The sequence below is a fragment of the Plutella xylostella genome, chromosome 17 (genome assembly GCF_932276165.1).
Source record: "Plutella xylostella chromosome 17, ilPluXylo3.1, whole genome shotgun sequence".
In the NCBI taxonomy this organism is placed as follows: Eukaryota; Metazoa; Arthropoda; class Insecta; order Lepidoptera; family Plutellidae; genus Plutella; species Plutella xylostella.
Window position 1 is genome coordinate 6,192,980 of NC_063997.1, and position 18,151 is coordinate 6,211,130.

Genomic DNA, 18,151 nt, shown 5'->3' on the forward strand with positions numbered 1-18,151 from the left:
CATAGACTACTAGTCTGAAAAGATAATATGGACATGCTCCACGCCCACATCGGCACGGGTCCATTACTCAGAAGGTTATAGCTGTCCATTAATTAACCCTAAACCAACACGCAAATAATTATGCTTGGACAGAGCATACCTACGCTTCGTGATCAGTATCATAACAGGCCACTGCCGCTTAAATAAACACCTTTATCATAATATAAGAATCTCCAGAACTCCTCTTTGCAGAAGTTGCATGGAGTAAGACGAAACACACTCCCATGTCTTGTTATTTACATTGCAATGGCGTAGAGACACCACGATCAAAATCAAAATCGTAGCCATAAATGACCTAGGTCGTCTACTGGCTTTCGGTTTAATGTTTCTTGCTTTCCAATCAGATTCAAACTGTGCTGTGATAAAACAAAATAAAATGAGAAAAAGCGTTTTTAAAATCGTTTTACACTAAAACGCCCTTGTTTCACAGAATACTAACGAGTCGGAGTCTTATGTCAAAATATCATTCGTTCATTTTATTGTGATTTCATTCATTCATTCAATCATTTGTCAAAAATATTTTGCAAGACATCCGTGTGTTCTGTTTTTGTTTGGATTTGTAATATTTTTATGATGAAATAATGTAAAACAACAACAACTAGCTGTAAGCTATAATAAAATTCGTCAACATGAAGTGCCTGTTCATAATTTTGTTTATATTTTGGTCCTCCGGTTGTGGATCAGTTTTGAACGAAGACAAGGTAAGAGACGTGGGATTCATGCCGACCGCTGCTTTGTTGTTGCGACGCAAATGGTTATTTAATTGAGTGTATAATTAATGTAGTGTGAAATGTGTAATTTAACTTTTATAGGAAAGTACAGAGGTGTCGCAGGCGTTTGATGACCGCCCCCTGTTGTTTGCCACTTTGGGGGGCGGCATGGTGGCCGTAGAACCTCTCACTGGCAGTGTTATTTGGAAACTCAAAGATGGTAAGTTACACCTACCTCAGCATAATAAATATAGTACACTCATCATCATCATGTCCTCCACACCGTATCCGGAGACGGCAAATCCTGTATGTTCAATCCGGATTGTTGTTTTGGTGGGCTCTGATGTGACTTGCAAAGCCAAACTTCGTCTTGAAAACACAGCTACTAGGCGCACAGTACAGTTGGCCAGACAATTTGTATGTGTAGTTGTAGGAGGGCTTTGGTCTAGTTTTCCGTGCTTGACGGAATATAGTAGGTACACTAAATTTATAATGTACCCCTGCGATAACCTGCTAGAGAAAATATTTACCAGACTACACAAAATCCTTTGCAAGCACAAAATACCCTTCCAACCTTGTCTTTTTTATTTTTGTCATTTTTTAAGTGTTCCTTCATTGTTTTATGTATGTGTTTTTTGTCTTTTATCACCTGGAAGTCTTGTTGATTGAGGATGAGCTGATTGCTGATAGAACCTGAAAACAAAATAATAATATGTACCTACCTATAGTCTGCTTTGCTTCACCAACTTTTGATAATAGTACATATTTGAATACTTCATGTTTGTAAATGAATACTATATTTACTTTCATTATAGAATATCTTATTATATTATCGATTATGATTTAGGGTTAGAAATCTACATAAAACATAGTTAGTCATCAAATTAGGCCAAGATAGGCTTATCAATTAAATATTGATTAAGATTAGAATTTATCTATGGGTTATTTTCCTAAGCATATAGTAATCAATAGAATCATTGTAGAAATCAGTGTACCTCTCAATAAATAGTTTAATATGTTAATTGTATATTTTACCAACCAAAAACAATGTTATAAGGTTGTAAAACTTTTACTTTAGTAACCAAACATAGTACCAATAAAATACCTATTTGTACAACTGTTGGATGTTCCTGTTAAGATAATATTTGGTGATTAATTATTTATCATGGTAACTGATTTATAAACTGCCAGATGGCCATGTTTTATATTACAATTCTCTTTCCCATGAACCATATCAGTTACGCTAATCACCTTATCACATTTATTTTAAAGCTAAATAGAATATTCTTGTAACATGGCACTCAACTTAAAAAGTTATCCTGTGGGAATTTGTGAAAACTTTGTTCAAAACTATCTTCTCAAAAAATCATAACAAAAATACAATATAACTTTGATGGCATTGTAAATTAAACATTCATATGAGTACTGTCTAATATATTCATAATTATTAAACAATCAAGTAACCTTTTCAGAGCCAGTAGTAAAAGTACCCAATCAAGATGCAAATCTGATGCCCCAATTCTTGCCGGACCCCCGCCACGGGTTCCTTTACATGTACGGTCCTCGAGGAGACCAGCAGATGCTGAAGAAGCTCCCCTTCACAATCCCAGAGCTGGTGGCCAACGCTCCGTGTAGGTCCACTGACGGTATTCTGTATACGGGGAAGAAGAGTGACACCTGGTTTATGCTCGACCCTTTGACTGGGTCGAGGGAACAGGTTTCAGGTGAGAAGGGTTGTAATGCTAGCAATCAAATAAATATTGTTGTGAAAATACTGAAACTCGTATAATGGTCAATGGTTCTCTTGTCTATATTTGTTCACCACATTTTCTAACTTTGCATACAATTAAATAAAGTATATTTGTCAACCACAACTTCATGCTCCAGTTCCTGATCTCTAAACTTCCTCCCACAGGGTTCGACAAATCCAAGATATTCAACACCCAGGGTGATGACGACAACACATGCGTGCCGGACAAGAAGCGCGGGGTCTACGTGGCTCGCACCGAGTACAACATACTCATGCATGACTCCAAGAACGAGAACCAGAAGTGGAATGTCACGTTCTTTGATTACACTTCGCATGCTATGGCTAAGGACATGCTGAATGATTATGGTGAGTTTTTAAAGTACGGTCATTCTAGTTAGTGTGTGGTGATAGTTCCTGTACCTTCTCTGGACTTCGACTTCAATGGAACCCTTGTATATTGTAGCGCGCTCCTTACTCTCGACAAAACAACATGAGACGCAGCGAATATGAGAGTGATTTATTCGGTGACCTATTCCGCAGAGCTTGCCAGTAGTTTTAATAGTAAATGTAGTTTTGTTGAGACCCGAGACAAAACCTCTTCGTAGAGAGTATGAAGGGCCTTATCACTCTAATTGAAAAGTAATTTGGCCCCCACCATGCTGGTATAATCTGGGTTGGTTTCTTTATGATATTTTCCGTCACCCGTATCACATTTACCCGTATAAATAGAAGGAGACATTAAACATAATGAGTCGGTTCCTATTAAAATATATTATTGTCGTAGCTAGCTAAGTAGGTACTTAAAGAAAACTAGGTAGCAACACAAGTGAATACACACACGATTTCGACACAATTTGTAAAGAGGTGGATTAGCCAACCGAATTACTTGACGCGAGGTGAGAGTACCTACCTATACCAATCGTACTCCAATATTGGTACAACGGTTGGACGGTCGTGTTTGTTTTCCGGAAATTATATTAGCAGCAAAAACTCTACTCAAATTGAAAATTCAGAAAAGTTATATCTGGAAACCTATTTACCTATGATTTATACTGGTAGCTATAGGAGTTAAATAAAAGTGGAACAAATGTATCAGTACTGAGAGCCGAGATTTATTTAACTGATACCGACCATTATAATGTTGTTATAAACAATATAATTTATGACCTTCTGTAACTAATTTTACAGTAATTCCACCATGTCCAATGTACCTTCATGATTACAATTCACATCTAACTGGATTGCGCAAAAATCAAAAAAGTCTAATATTTTTTCAAATTGCAAAAACCACCTGCCTACCCACCAAGGCCGCACGTAGGTTTGGAATAGTTTGGATTGATTAAGAAACCACTCTTCAGATATGAGTACCGATATGTACTCGTAAATTGTTATCGATGATCAACTATTCATGTACGACTGTAAATGGTCTATAATTATCTTTTCTATACACATCTCGAGAGCACCTACCTCAGTTCAACGTCTCCTGAACTTGTGAATCATACATACATGCACACAAGACATTGACCTGCCGTCGCCAAACTTATCTAATACAAATTGAATGCCAAGGTCAGGCAGTCTCCTCTGTGATATTTCTTACCTTATTGTTTAGCAGTTAGTAACTAAACTAACTTGCCAATCGGTAAGTTAGTAAGTGAATGTACTTAAAGGGATATACTAGGATGTAACGTTTTATTCCCAACGTAGTAATAGAGTTCTAACTGACTCAACTCTTCTTTTATATCAAATACCACCATACAATATTTTTAACAGTTCACACTAATACGAACCGAAACAGATTGAGTAGACATAAATAAATAAATTCACATCGAACGTATTAGCCGCACACATGGGCCAACACGTGGTAGGTAATTTCGTTATCATTATCGGTCGTAGCTTTAAAACATTCCGACAGATGATTGAGTGTAATTTCATTTTACATGAGTGGTGTGCATGAAAATGCTGTTGTGTAGCGTATATCTTGATACAAACGATGCCTTATCGCTTACCCATAAATAACATTATGTAGGTTAAAACTGCACACTATTTTTCAGCTTTCTTTAGGGGGTTCTTATTTATCTATTGGCGTTCTTTGAGAGAGGCCTACCATGAACAGCAGTGACATTTGCTGCCCAATTATCCCCTTGAGTACTCTTGCCTCGAACTTGTTTACAGTTCATAATTTCCATGTGGGCGTTTGGTTAAGTAAATTTTAGTCACACTGCTAAACTAAAATATATCTGAATCTCTTTTAGTATACCTTTAGAGGTCATCGGATTGATTACAGTCAATAGGTAGTTGGTGATGATAAATAATAAAACATCTATTCAGAACCTTCTAGCACGAAACCTTGACAATAAGCAGATTACAACACAATCTCTTTGACCGACTGCATTATCAAGTTATTTGCCTACTAAAAATACTACTCTTTCCAGGTATAATACATTTCACGTCAACATCAAGTGGACGTGTGATGTCGTTCAACCGTAAGACCGGAGATCTAGTGTGGGCCCTAAACTTTGAGACGCCGGTGGTGGCGGCGTACTTGTTAGACAGAGATGGCCTTATATCTGTCCCCTTCAACTCTATAGGCGATGACACGCTCGACCACATCATGGAAGATGCGTCGACGTTGAGGAACGGTCAGGGAATCAAGAATTCCAATATTGAATTGTTGTGAGTACCTTTTGGATTGTTAATAAATTTTAGGGGTTTTTGCTTCAGAAAGTATGAGTTATTTGATGCCAAATACCCTTGTATTTTAATAAAATTAGTGTTTTATACTTTTATAGCAGCATGGCCTTTTCTAGCAGTTTCTAATAGCTTATTTCATTTGCAGCCCTACATTGTACATAGGTGAACATAATCATGGCTTGTACGCACTATCGTCTTTAGTCGACAAAAACACAATCACCATATCAACGGGCCACACAGCGCCGCTTCTACTCGAAGGACCAACCACTGAGACGAAAAAACAAGAGAGCAAATACGAGCCAATCACAAATGTGCATTACAAACTCAACGACCTCAACCTCCATGTTTCGGCGCCATATTTGCTGCTGGGACATTATAAGGTGCCAGAATTAACCACTGCTTGGCTGCCACAGATTCCAAACACGAATGTTCTCAACCTGCGTGATTCTCAGAATAATAACATAAAACTGATAAACGGTCAAGTGCAAACAGATTCGGAGAGAGACAAAGATGTTGAAAACGAGACCAATCTTAAATCCAACTTGATATCTGTATCGGTTCAAACTGATGACTTATTCGTCGGGTTTAGTTTCCGACCGAGCATCTGGTACAAGCAGGGGTACATCTGGCTTCACCAGCAAGAGAATAAAGGCCTCAAAGTGGCTCTTATAGTACTAGTGGGACTGGTCATTACACTCTTCTGGTACTTGAGATATCAGGTAAGTTTATCATTTCTACGTTCATTAGATACAAATATTTATTGTGTCACGATAGTTGCCATTATGATAACTGCCATCATCACAGTATTGATTATTCTATTCTTTGTATATTGCAATTTCCTATGTTATTTAGGTAGGTATGACAAATCAAAGCTTATTCCTAGAAATCTGCGTCTCACGACTTTCTTAATGTCTTGATGACGCAAGTAGGTAGTATTGTATTAGTGAATGAATTAATTGGCTTCGTTTGGTTCACGGATAAAAGTGTACCTTGTGTAGTAAATTACCTTATTAAGGGGATCCCTAAAGCTAAAATGCTAAAGTCGGCTTGATATACTTGATTAGATTGGAAAAACGGTGGCTTCTATCACATTGATAAAAATATATTTTGTAGCAGAGGGTATACTGATCATGTTAGTTGCTTATAAATTGGTGCAGGATTATAATAAGTATGTTAAAAAAAATTGCAAACACACCATGTCTTTTGCCATTTTTTTACTTATTATGAAAAAACCCTCGAAATCAGAGGGCCCATTTTCATGGAATCTTATATGTATGTGTAGGTAATTAAATTCTTAACAAAGTTACCTTAAAGAGTTGGATTTAATGGACCAGAAGTCAACTTTTTTTGCAAAAAACTAATAAATTCCGGTTTAAAAATGATGACACCGTGACAGATTTCAGATTTCATCAGTCGTCGCCCTGGTGGTGGCCTGTTAGGAGCGATACCCACGCCATTTTATTTTTTATCAAATATTTCACAAAAACTGATTAAATCAACAAATTATGACTACAAGTATTATAATACATATGCATTTGCTATGGAAAGTTAATTTTCTAATCATTTTAGATGCAGAAAAGCCGAAAATTCTTAGAAAACATTTCGCCTTTTCGATTTGTTTACATTTTTTACTATAGAGTTACAGATGCATAGATAAAGGTAAACATTGCACATAATGACACTTATTAGATTCTCCGAATAAGAACTATACGGTCAATGCAGTATGCCAAAGCGCGAGCCTGTTTATATTCTGAGGGGTAATTTATTTTATTTTAACGGTTGTGTATGGTAGGTAAGCTACACAATATACAGGGTGTTGAAAAGTAAGTTCATAATTTGTTTTATTTGAAACCAAAAACCGTAGTTAATTAAAAATATATATATTTTAAGATGTGGCAGTCTGTACACTACAGGTTGTTAAAAATAAGTAAGTATTTTTAAAAATTGAAGATCTAAAATTTACATAATTTTTTAAATCTATTTAACAAGCTTTGCAAAAAAGCGGTTAAGTGCGACTGTATCTCGCCATGAAAAAAATGAAATGTTTACTGTAGCTATGAATTTTATGCGTTACAAGTGGAATAAAATACCGCATAATATTATGTACAACTATGTAAGAGCCTAGTTTTTAAAAAAAAACTCATAAGAAAATATTAAATACACAGGTTTTTTAACCCCTGAAGGAAATAGAGGGGTGTTATAAGTTTAAAGTAAGAGCTGAATTTTTTTTTTAAATTAGGGTGATAGGTAATGTATATTTTTAATGATTTTTTCAAATAGATAAATGTTATACCATTTTTAAATTGCCATAAAATTACTTATAGTTATAGTTATAGAAAAGGGCAGGGCTACCAGTGCCCATTCGCCACTGCAACCTAAAAGATCTATAAATTATGACTCCCCATGCCGAGTCTCACTCTACAGGCCCAGGTCTTTTATAAACCTGATATTACCTATACAGGATGTTGCAAAAAGGGTATACTGTGCCGAAAGGGTTTGACTCAGGGGTTATTCTGAACAACTTTTGTTCTCCAAGTTTTGGAAATTCTCGAAAAATAAATTCGGTCTCTATAGTAAAAAGTCACGTGATCGAATAAGTTTCTATGTAAAAGGTTTTGTTACGTGAATTTTCAAAATTGTAGAAGAAAAGTGGATCAGAATGGCACCTAAATCCACTTTTGGCTAAGCTTTATACCCTTTTTTCAATACCTTGTATAAAATATCGTCAGCGTCACCTTAGATCGTAATCATCGTAACTCCTCGTGACCAAATTTTAGAGGAGACAAAAATACTGTTTTATTTGTAGTTCTAGTTGGCATACTACCCACCTAAAGTTTTTTTTAACTAGCCTAAAAATGATTTGTTTAGACAGTCTATCTTCCTGTTCAACCGCAGCCTGAGTGCCAGTGACTCAATGACTGAAAGGAGGCCATTAGTGCTCCTAAATAAATAAAGCAGGCCTGTAGATTATCTTTCAGTGTACCGACACATCTGATTGCTGTAAGAGCCTGATAAGCTCTTCGAACGAGTCATACCTCTGTGGTGGTACGGTTTCGACCTTTCGGACAGTCAGTTTGGCATCCGAAATGCGGATTCGAATAGTGGGTACAATACTTTGCGTTCGTTCACTGTCGGAGCAGGATAAGAACCACGGGCGAGTTGTTGCGCTGGCTGTTTGCTTAAAAATAGTAACCGCGTTCAACTCTATCCCCTAGAGGGCGAACCTTTAGGGCGGCTCTTGTATACCATCACTTGTCTTCTTATCTGCAGAAAATTGACAGAGGTCATACGTGTCTAACAAGTACATTAAGGATGCGAAAAGAGAGGGTTTGTTTTCACTGAAGAAGTTCAGTTGCGGAGTTCCACAGCGGTAGGTCTTGGACCCCTCTGCTGTGGAACTTGGCATACAACGCGGTCCTGCAAATCAAGCTCGCAAACGGCGTTAGCACAGTGCATTTTTCTAATGTCACACAGGTCGTGAGGTAGGCTGAGAGCCTCCTTCGGGGATGACATCCCAATGATTCATTACGAAAAAATTGCTGCAGCTGTGCTCGCCATGCAGTGCATGGGCTACTTCCGAATCTGGGGGGCTGTTGCAAAGGAGTCCGTTGCCTCTATACGGTACGGGTTCCGTGCGATCTATGATCCTTCCGGGAGCACCTGTCTTGTCAAGTCGAAGAGAATGGCTCGTATTCGACGCAACCTGCAGTACTGGTGGGATTGGTTGGAGGACAGGACAGCAGGAAGCTGCAGCAGCCGTCATGCTGTGATTCGACGCATAGATGCAAAAAAAAGTTGAAAGTAACTTCATGTTAATAAAATATTAGATCTTAATTTAACAACATAACATTGCAAAAAAAAATTAACATTGTTGAGTATGTTATTGTAATTTACTAAAGTAGTAATAAAAACAAAGGCTTATTGCATAGTTTTCGTTCACGTTCGCCTACATCGCACGTTGTATATGAGAATAAAGGGTATAATTACTAAGTTTTCTTGTTTAAAAATCACGGTTTGGGGTTTAGAGGAAAACAAATGGTAAAATGCGGAATACAGTTTTTTTTTTTTCGAATAAAGAGGAAAACATGTGAATTCAAAAAACGTTTCTATTGACACCAAAGAGTACTTTTCGCCGAGAAAAGTGGAGTTACAATGTTTGCGATCTAAAGTGATGATAGAACTAGAACTTATTTTTTCAGTTCACCTGCTGTTGAGTGAAATCGTAATTAGGTAAATGACTCCTTGACATGAAAATAACTTTTTTTTAATAATCGTTATAACAAAACCGTTTTTTTTAATACAGCAATATTTGTAGGTGTACTTACAGTGAGCAAAAGAGCGCAGCAAGGTGTAAATTTTTTGGTTTTTAAGAAACAAAAATATTATTTCTATCATATCCCAAATACACATAAGTACTTAAAAAAAAAATACACACTCTCGCCTTGTACTAATGTACTCCCTTGCGGGGGTACTTACATGTTATTATTTTTCTGGTGACCTCCCCATATCCCTTTGCCAGCTACGTAACCTTTTGTGACACCCTGTATATGCAGAGTTCTGCAAACTACTGTTCTGCTTTTGAAACACCAAAAAAAAACAGGTCGTCTAACGAAAAGGTCACGTGACCAAAAAAAAATTATATGAAGAAGCGTTTTTTTCATGAATATAAAAAATTACGTAGGATAAAAGTTTTTCAGAGTGACGCCTGAGTAACGCCCTTTCGGCTAACTATACTTTTTTTATTACACGGGGGCAGAGTTTAATACAACACCCTGAACTATTAAACTCTGATAATATTTTCGCGATTTTTTTACATTCTGATTTCATTTCCTGGCTTAGAAATAACATCAATAACATGCTGCACACGTAGGTTTCGGCATAGTATTAAACCCTTTTTGCAACAACCTGTATAAATATCGGCACGGGTACGACTTTATATATAATTAATTATTAAATATTAAAAATACTTTCAAATAAAAATAAATATTTTCGTATCACAAAACAATATTACTTACTTAGTATATTTTTAACAAAGTGGCATGTCTTCACTTTTATGTTTTCGAGTACTATGTTAAAATTTCATGTCATTGTCCGTAGAACGCCCCGCATACCTCAACCCCCCCTCACTAGATTTGACAGATTCTGATTTTCTTCCAGCTTTAGTGACAGCCTTAAGCGAGAAATGTGATTTATTATCAGCCAATTATGCATGCAATATTACCTAGCGATAAATTGTTTTCCACATTAAGTTTATCTGCAACATAATATGTAGGTCAGCATGTGAAAGTGACTTATTTCTCATTGTAAAAATATTTGTTGACATTGTTTTTTGATGAATATTGCGATAAATTTGAGCAATATTGTATTGTGACCTAGCCTAATAATATTAGGTCACCCGTCTAGGTCACAAGGTATTATCAATGTAGCCGTCTATTTCGAGCAAGCCAATCAGAAATAATTATACGCTTATCAGAAAAGCTACTTACATAATTTGATAATAATTATAGACCTGTCCTTCTATTATTATGATTGCAGTCTTCTCTCTTTCTCTATTTAACCCCTTTATAGGGCATTTTTTTATTTCTTTTAACCGATAATGTTCAAAATAACGGGGACATTCATGTTCCCCCGAGAGATCGGTCTAATCCAATTTTGTATATTATTAGTATAAGTCACGTAAGTAGTCCGCAAAGGCATGTTTGGATATTAAAAAAATATTATGTAGCTGTATGAATATGTCTTAAAACATTCCATTGGCTGTTTATGTATCGATATTTATCTGTTTTCTAACGCAAGTAATAATTTTCTATAAAACATTCCAGGCTCGAGAATTCCAACAGTTATCCCAGGGCGGCTCCCGAGGGTCAAACACATCTACTTCTTCGCACGGGGAGATCACAGGTCAGCTGGAAGACATCGGCGACGGAGTGGTTAAGATCGGCAGAATCACCTTCAATACTGACCAAGTGCTGGGCAAGGGCTGTGAAGGGACCTTTGTTTATAGGTAAGTGAATAGGACTGTGCTTGTTAAATCATTATCCCTTTCAAAATGCTTATTTTGTCAGAATAGCCTATTAAATTGGGACTAACATAACACTCTGGCGAAAAGTGGGTGCAGCAATGCACCTCTGCCTACCCCGCAAGGGAGTACATTAGTACAAGGAGTGAGTGTGTGTGTGTGTGTTTTAGCCTAATGGCTGCATATCAAAGTCTTCGATGAATATGCATAGATCACCTCATGTCATAATCGATTAAAAGGCATAATGAAAGAAAGAAAATACATTTATTTCACACACACACGGAAACAACACAAAAATAAATAATAGAACAAATAATAAAAAAGGTAAAGGAAGATGAGCAAGGCTGTTGCTTCCCGGTGCAGAAACGGGTTCTAGCTCAGCTTGGTGCTATGATAAACCATAGCGCTGGTTTTCAGCTAGAACCCTAATGAGATATTTAGTGCCACAAATGTACATAATAAAATAATCTACTATACCTACACATGAGCAACAATCCAACAATCCCATGTGAATCGCCTGCTAAGGCTTCAAAAATAAACCTATAGGTAGACTAATCTAAGAATTCCACCGTGAAAGTTTTTAACACAATGTTACATAACTGTATTGCCTTTCTTTTCCAGAGGAACATTCGACAAGCGCTCCGTGGCAGTAAAACGACTGCTGCCCGAGTGCTTCACGTTCGCCGACCGCGAGGTGTCGCTGCTGCGCGAGTCGGACGCGCACGCGCATGTAGTCCGCTACTACTGCACCGAGCGCGACAAGCAGTTCCGGTCAGTGTAGCCACGTTGTGTATCAACATTACATATACTATAGTGATAGACTACGACCGCGAGGTGTCGCTGCTGCGCGAGTCGGACATGTAGTCCGCTACTACTGCACCGAGCGCGACAAGCAGTTCCGGTCAGTGTAGCCACGTTGTGTATCAACATTACATATACTATAGTGATAGACTACGACCGCGAGGTGTCGCTGCTGTAGTCGGACATGTAGTCCGCTACTACTGCACCGAGCGCGACAAGCAGTTCCGGTCAGTGTAGCCACGTTGTGTATCAACATTACATATACTATAGTGATAGACTACGACCGCGAGGTGTCGCTGCTGCGCGAGTCGGACATGTAGTCCGCTACTACTGCACCGAGCGCGACAAGCAGTTCCGGTCAGTACATACTAGTATTGTTACATCGTCTGTGAAGTAGTGAAAAAGTTCCAGTGACATATATAACTGCAAGGGCAGCTGGAAGTTTTTCTTTGTTCACGAGTCATTTATCCGAACTGTGTGCCCTTATCTTATTATTGATGCACAGTCCATACTATACCATAACTTAGAGCCCTGCCTCACTCGGACGGTATCCAACTAGTTAATCCACCTTACCAAAAGCCTCACTTGGCTTGGCAACGTCACTAAAAGAGCCATAGATGGATTCCGCCGTAAATGGCGACGTCGCATTGGCGTCCTAGTGAGACAGGACTCCTATTATACAGAGTGTTGCAAAAAGGGTATACTAAGGTTCTACTTTATTTCCAGCTACATAGCGCTAGAGTTGTGCTCTGCCACTCTACAAGACTACGTGGAGAAGAAGTTGGACTTTGAGTGCAACATAGACCCGGTCGAGGTGCTGCGGCAGGCCACCATGGGCCTCGCGCATTTACATTCCATGGATATTGGTGAGAGAGACTAATTTTATAAAAATTATTAGACTCTTATCTCGATTGGTCATTGTACATTAAGAAAGTATCAGAACGAAAATGGCGGCCAACTACGCAGGTTGCATTTATGAACGAATGATACAAGAGGATTCGGATGACTATCGGCCGAGCCGCATAGCTCCAAGGGGATAAAATATTATGTTGAGCTCTATTATTGAATATTGTTGTTCTAATTCCTATAACTTGGGTAGGTCTTTCTCCAGCAGTGCGATACAAAGAAGGCTACATAAAAAAAAAATTACCTATAACACCCCCGAAATGCAGTATGTATCCACCAAACTCCCATCATTATTAATTATTTTTATTGCACAAAAAAGTTATGTTTATGTTTAATTGAGGCCTATAATTAAATGACATAATTACTTTCCAGTCCACCGCGACATAAAGCCACACAACGTGCTCCTATCAATGCCGTCGGGCGCCGGTGAGGTGCGGGCCATGATCTCGGACTTCGGTCTCTCGAAGAAGCTCAACATTGGACGAGTCAGCTTCTCCAGGAGGTCGGGGATCACCGGCACTGACGGCTGGATCGCGCCGGAGATGATCAATGGGGAGCGAACCGTGAGTATTATGTTACAAAGTTAAATGTGAAACAAAGTGAAATAGCATAATTCTGATTAAATTACTGCGAAAGAGAAACAAAGTCTTTACGGCGCAAGAACGATTTTTTCTACAAGAAAAGCAGGTGCTTTTTAGTTCCGCTTTATTTTTCACGCCCTGTGTGGCTGTATGTATTACTGTGTACCGTGTGGTTGTGAAAACTATACCTTCTTTTGTTTCCTGAACCTCTGTTTATGTGTTTCAGACGACATCAGTGGACATTTTCTCTCTGGGATGTGTGTTTTACTATGTGCTGTCTAAAGGACAACATCCGTTCGGGGACGTTCTTCGAAGACAAGCTAACATCCTAACTGGAGAATATAATTTAAGTCAAATTGAGTAAGTAACTTTCCATAAACCCTGCGATAAATGAAAACTTTAGTGTAAAGTAGAGTCAATTTAAAAGTCCAAATTTTATTATTATGTAACTTTTACAGTAATTTCAAATGTTTTGTCGTGCTTGGCTGTTAAATGTGGTTCCATCCAGTCCCGTACCGCCAATCTCTATTTTGTAATTTGTAAATCCACTATCTGCTACTCCTAGATCTACATTCAAATCTATTCCTATCCTAATAAAACATTAACCCCCCAGAGCCCTGCTACCAGTGGAAGAGCACCTAACAACCAAGATGCTGATCCGCTCCATGCTGCACCCGCGGCCGCCGCAGCGCCCGCCGTGCGCCGCCGTGCTGAGGCACCCCGTGTTCTGGGGCAAGCAGTGCATACTCAACTTCTTGCAGGTGAGGTCCCTTCTCCCTTTACGATACGCCCGTGCGATTCTAGTCTTGGATACGACTAGTCAGTCGCCGCGAAGTATGTCACATACTTTCACAGTTTTTCCACTCTCCTAACTCGAATTGGCTTACTACCGGATGTTATTGTGTTAACGGAATGTTGGTTATCAGTAAATAATTCTGCCCCTCCACTTGACGGTTACTACACCTATATAACTAGCAACTATATTTTACAAAATGATGGTGTCATTGTGTACATCAGAAGTGATATATCTAGTCAATCTTATGAGCCAAAATTCCAAGATGCTAATTGCCTAGTTTCAATCATTGAATCTACTGCAATAGTTTCTATATATCGATCACCTTCTTACAAGTCAATTGAGAATTTCCTAGATTCTCTAAGCTCGCTTCTCGGTTCACTTCTTAGATATAAAAATATTTTATTAGTTGGAGATATTAACATTGATATTACTCCTATGACGACAGACCGGCATGCTGAGGAGTACTTAAACATGACTCATTCTTTAGGTTTCTGGCCCTCTCATACCATCCCTACAAGAGTTAACAGCTGTTTAGATCACGTGCTCGTAAGAAGTAATAATGCCACCACCACTTTAGTGATAAAGAGCTCTATAACTGATCATGATTCAATATTATTTTCACTAAAATCTGACCTCAAAAAATTCAAACCATGTACCACTGTACCCAAAATTATCTTTCCGGCGATAAGCAAAGATCTCTCAAATTTAAATTTTAGTCCAATATTAGATTCTAACGACTGCAACATAGCAACTGACTACCTGGTCCGGTGTATCTCGGATATAGTCACTAAAAATACTATCTACGTCAAGATACCTAGAAGAAAAGTGGTTTTAAAGCAGTGGATGACACCAGGTCTTCTTCGTTGTGTCAAACATAGAGACAAGCTACACAGTGAAGTTAGGAAGGATCCAGATAATTATCTTTTAAAACTCACCTATTCGCGGTATAGGAATTTTTGCGGGAAATTAATAAAAAAAATAAAAAGGCAGTATGATCGAAATGAACTAGAAAGTGCTAGCAATTTGGGAATCAAAAAAACATGGGAAGCTATTAACAGCATTACTCACCGTAAACCTAAAAAGGATTCTGCCCAGGACATACTGAAATCGGATAGCTCACCGACTGTCGCTGTAAATAAAACAAACTCCTTTTTCGCTAACGTAGGTAAAAATCTGGCAGAGAAAATAGCTAACCTCAATATACCTCGGCGTCATTCTCCACCAGCGGAGCTTCCAAGTTCATTTACAATGATTCCAACTGACCAATTTGAAATCAATGCTACTATTGATTCCCTTAAATTACTTGGCTCAGTAGGATGGGATGGAATCTCCTCTAAAGTCATCAAACAAAACAAAGAATACCTAATATCACCTCTCACCCATATCTGCAATCTGGCCCTCACCACTGGTATTTTCCCCACCGCTTTCAAAAAGGCAATTATTATACCTGTATACAAGGCTGGTGACAGAACGCTGATCAACAACTATAGACCGATTTCTATCTTGCCTACGCTATCAAAAATATTGGAACGTCTGCTGAACAACCGTCTTGTCTCATACCTCGAGTCAATGTCTATTTTGTCTCCTAATCAGTTCGGCTTCCGAAGTGGCAAATCAACGGCCGATGCGGTGTCGCACCTGACTAACTTTGTTGCTACAAATTTAGACAAAGGGAAGAAATGCTTAGGAATATTTCTAGACTTGGCAAAAGCTTTCGACACGGTATCGGTTCCGAAGTTATTGTGTAAGCTTGAAAGCGTTGGAGTTCGTGGTGTCCCTCTAGACTTGTTCAGAGACTATCTTACAGACAGGGTTCAAGTTGTTAGGGTGGGAAATTACATTAGCGATCCATTACCTGTTACTTATGGTGTCCCACAGGGTAGCATCCTTGGGCCAACTCTCTTTTTGCTATACATAAATGAGCTGTGTAGCATAGATTTGCTTAAAGGTAAAATCGTTACCTTTGCCGATGACACAGCGCTTTTGTTTCAAGGGGACGACTGGAACGATACTTTTAACTGCGCCCAAATCGGTTTTAACATAATAAACAATTGGTTACTCTTAAATAGTTTGACGTTAAATGCAGATAAAACCAAGTATATGTCCTTTTCTATTCGCAAACCTCGGAAATCAATTCAGTCCCTCAAAATCCGGGCTCACATCTGCCCTGGCGATGCTTCATCGGCTTCACAGGATTGCAACTGCACTCTACTTGAAAGTGTCGATAAAATAAAGTATTTAGGAGTTGTTATCGACTGTAATCTTACATTTAAGTACCATATTGCCAACCTTACCCTAAGAATAAGAAGACTGATGGCAATTTTTAGCACTTTACGCCATGTAGCTAACCCTTGTCTCCTTAAAATGGTATATTTTACGCTTTGCCAATCAATACTTACGTATTGCATTAATTCTTGGGGAGGTACGTTCAAAACGTACTTGCTACCACTTGAGCGCGCTCAAAGAGCAATACTGAAAGTAAGCTCTTTCAAGCCCATTAGATACCCAACTTCCGACCTATTCAGAGAGTGCGGTGTACTTACGGTGAGGCAGTTATATATCCAGTGTGCTATAATTCGGTACCCTTCGTCTACGCATTATTCTCCCTCCTGTGCCACCATCGCGACCCGTCGTTCCCATAACATCTCTAAAACTGAAGGCTTTAAGACTTGTTTCATTAACAGATTAGAGACCTACCTTGGTGGATTTCTTTATAATGTTGCTAACAAATTATATAATATTCATGCTCTTAATAAATTTGAAATCAAGCGAATAGTTTTAAACTGGCTCAAACCACTTAATTATGAAGAGACAGAAAAATTATTAATATCCCCCCTTCGGGGATAATGTAGTTCCTTCTATAATGAAAATACTGTAACTCAAATTAATTATCTGTGAGGTATAGCTGCTATTGCTTATAATTTTAGTCTACTAACTAGATACCTACATATATATAAAAATAAATAATCTTAGTGATTATATACATACATATATGATACAACATTCAAAATTGTTTTTCAAAAGATATTATAGTTAAGTTTGCATGTTAATTTTATTTTTATAATGTTCTTGTTTTGTCAATACTTTTGTCTGTAAAATTGTATACATTCACATGCTCTTACTTAGATTTAACGGAAGAGCTTGTCACCTATATTACAGGCCTTAAACCTAGTTTAGGTGGCAAGGTTTACCATATTTACAGTGTTCACTCGATGTATATTTTTACATGTTTTTTGGATCAATAAATGATTTATTTATTATTTATTTATACATTTATATGGAGACTCTCACACTACGATACTGGTATTCTATGCGTTCGCGACTAGTCTCGCGATACCCGGTCGCTTGTGCGTCGCGTCTCGTGCGTTTTGACAAGATGGCGATAAACGCTGCCAAAAGACTCGCACCCGCTGCCGCTGGTACGCCTTACCCATTATGATTAGATTATATACATCTTATTTAGTCTATAACGAAACAAATGAACACAATCCACGTCCAGGAGTACAATACTCCCCAGGACGTAAACAACCAAATAGAGTCATCGCCGGCCAACTACTCGCACCCGCTGAAAGTGGGGGCGCCACTAGTCGTGCGCTTTACCCATTTTGATTACATTACCTTCATCTTATTTTACTCAGCCAAACACCAGATAATAAACGAAAAAGAAACAAATGAACACAAACCCATTGTACCCCCAGGACGTAAGCGACCAAGTCGAATCATCGCCGGCCAACGACTCGCACCCTCTAGAAGTGGGGGCGCCACTAGTCGTGCGCTTTACCCATTATGATTACATTACCTACATCTTATTTTACTCAGCCAAACACCAGATAATCGACGAAAAAGAAACAAATGAAC

General features: G+C 38.3%; 1 protein-coding gene across 1 annotated transcript in view; it reads left to right on the forward strand.

Moving 5' to 3' along the window:
• Positions 1-532: 532 nt before the first annotated feature.
• Positions 533-18,151, forward strand: part of LOC105381209 (serine/threonine-protein kinase/endoribonuclease IRE1) — a 41,832-nt gene continuing 24,213 nt past the window's right edge. Inside the window, exons 1-12 of the mRNA XM_048626736.1 lie at positions 533-740; positions 852-969; positions 2,222-2,473; positions 2,665-2,865; positions 4,932-5,172; positions 5,336-5,909; positions 11,013-11,194; positions 11,831-11,980; positions 12,737-12,876; positions 13,289-13,479; positions 13,724-13,857; positions 14,111-14,258. Coding sequence (XP_048482693.1) covers positions 669-740; positions 852-969; positions 2,222-2,473; positions 2,665-2,865; positions 4,932-5,172; positions 5,336-5,909; positions 11,013-11,194; positions 11,831-11,980; positions 12,737-12,876; positions 13,289-13,479; positions 13,724-13,857; positions 14,111-14,258 — 2,403 coding nt within the window. The 5' untranslated portion in view covers positions 533-668. The remainder of the gene's footprint in view (positions 741-851; positions 970-2,221; positions 2,474-2,664; positions 2,866-4,931; positions 5,173-5,335; positions 5,910-11,012; positions 11,195-11,830; positions 11,981-12,736; positions 12,877-13,288; positions 13,480-13,723; positions 13,858-14,110; positions 14,259-18,151) is intronic.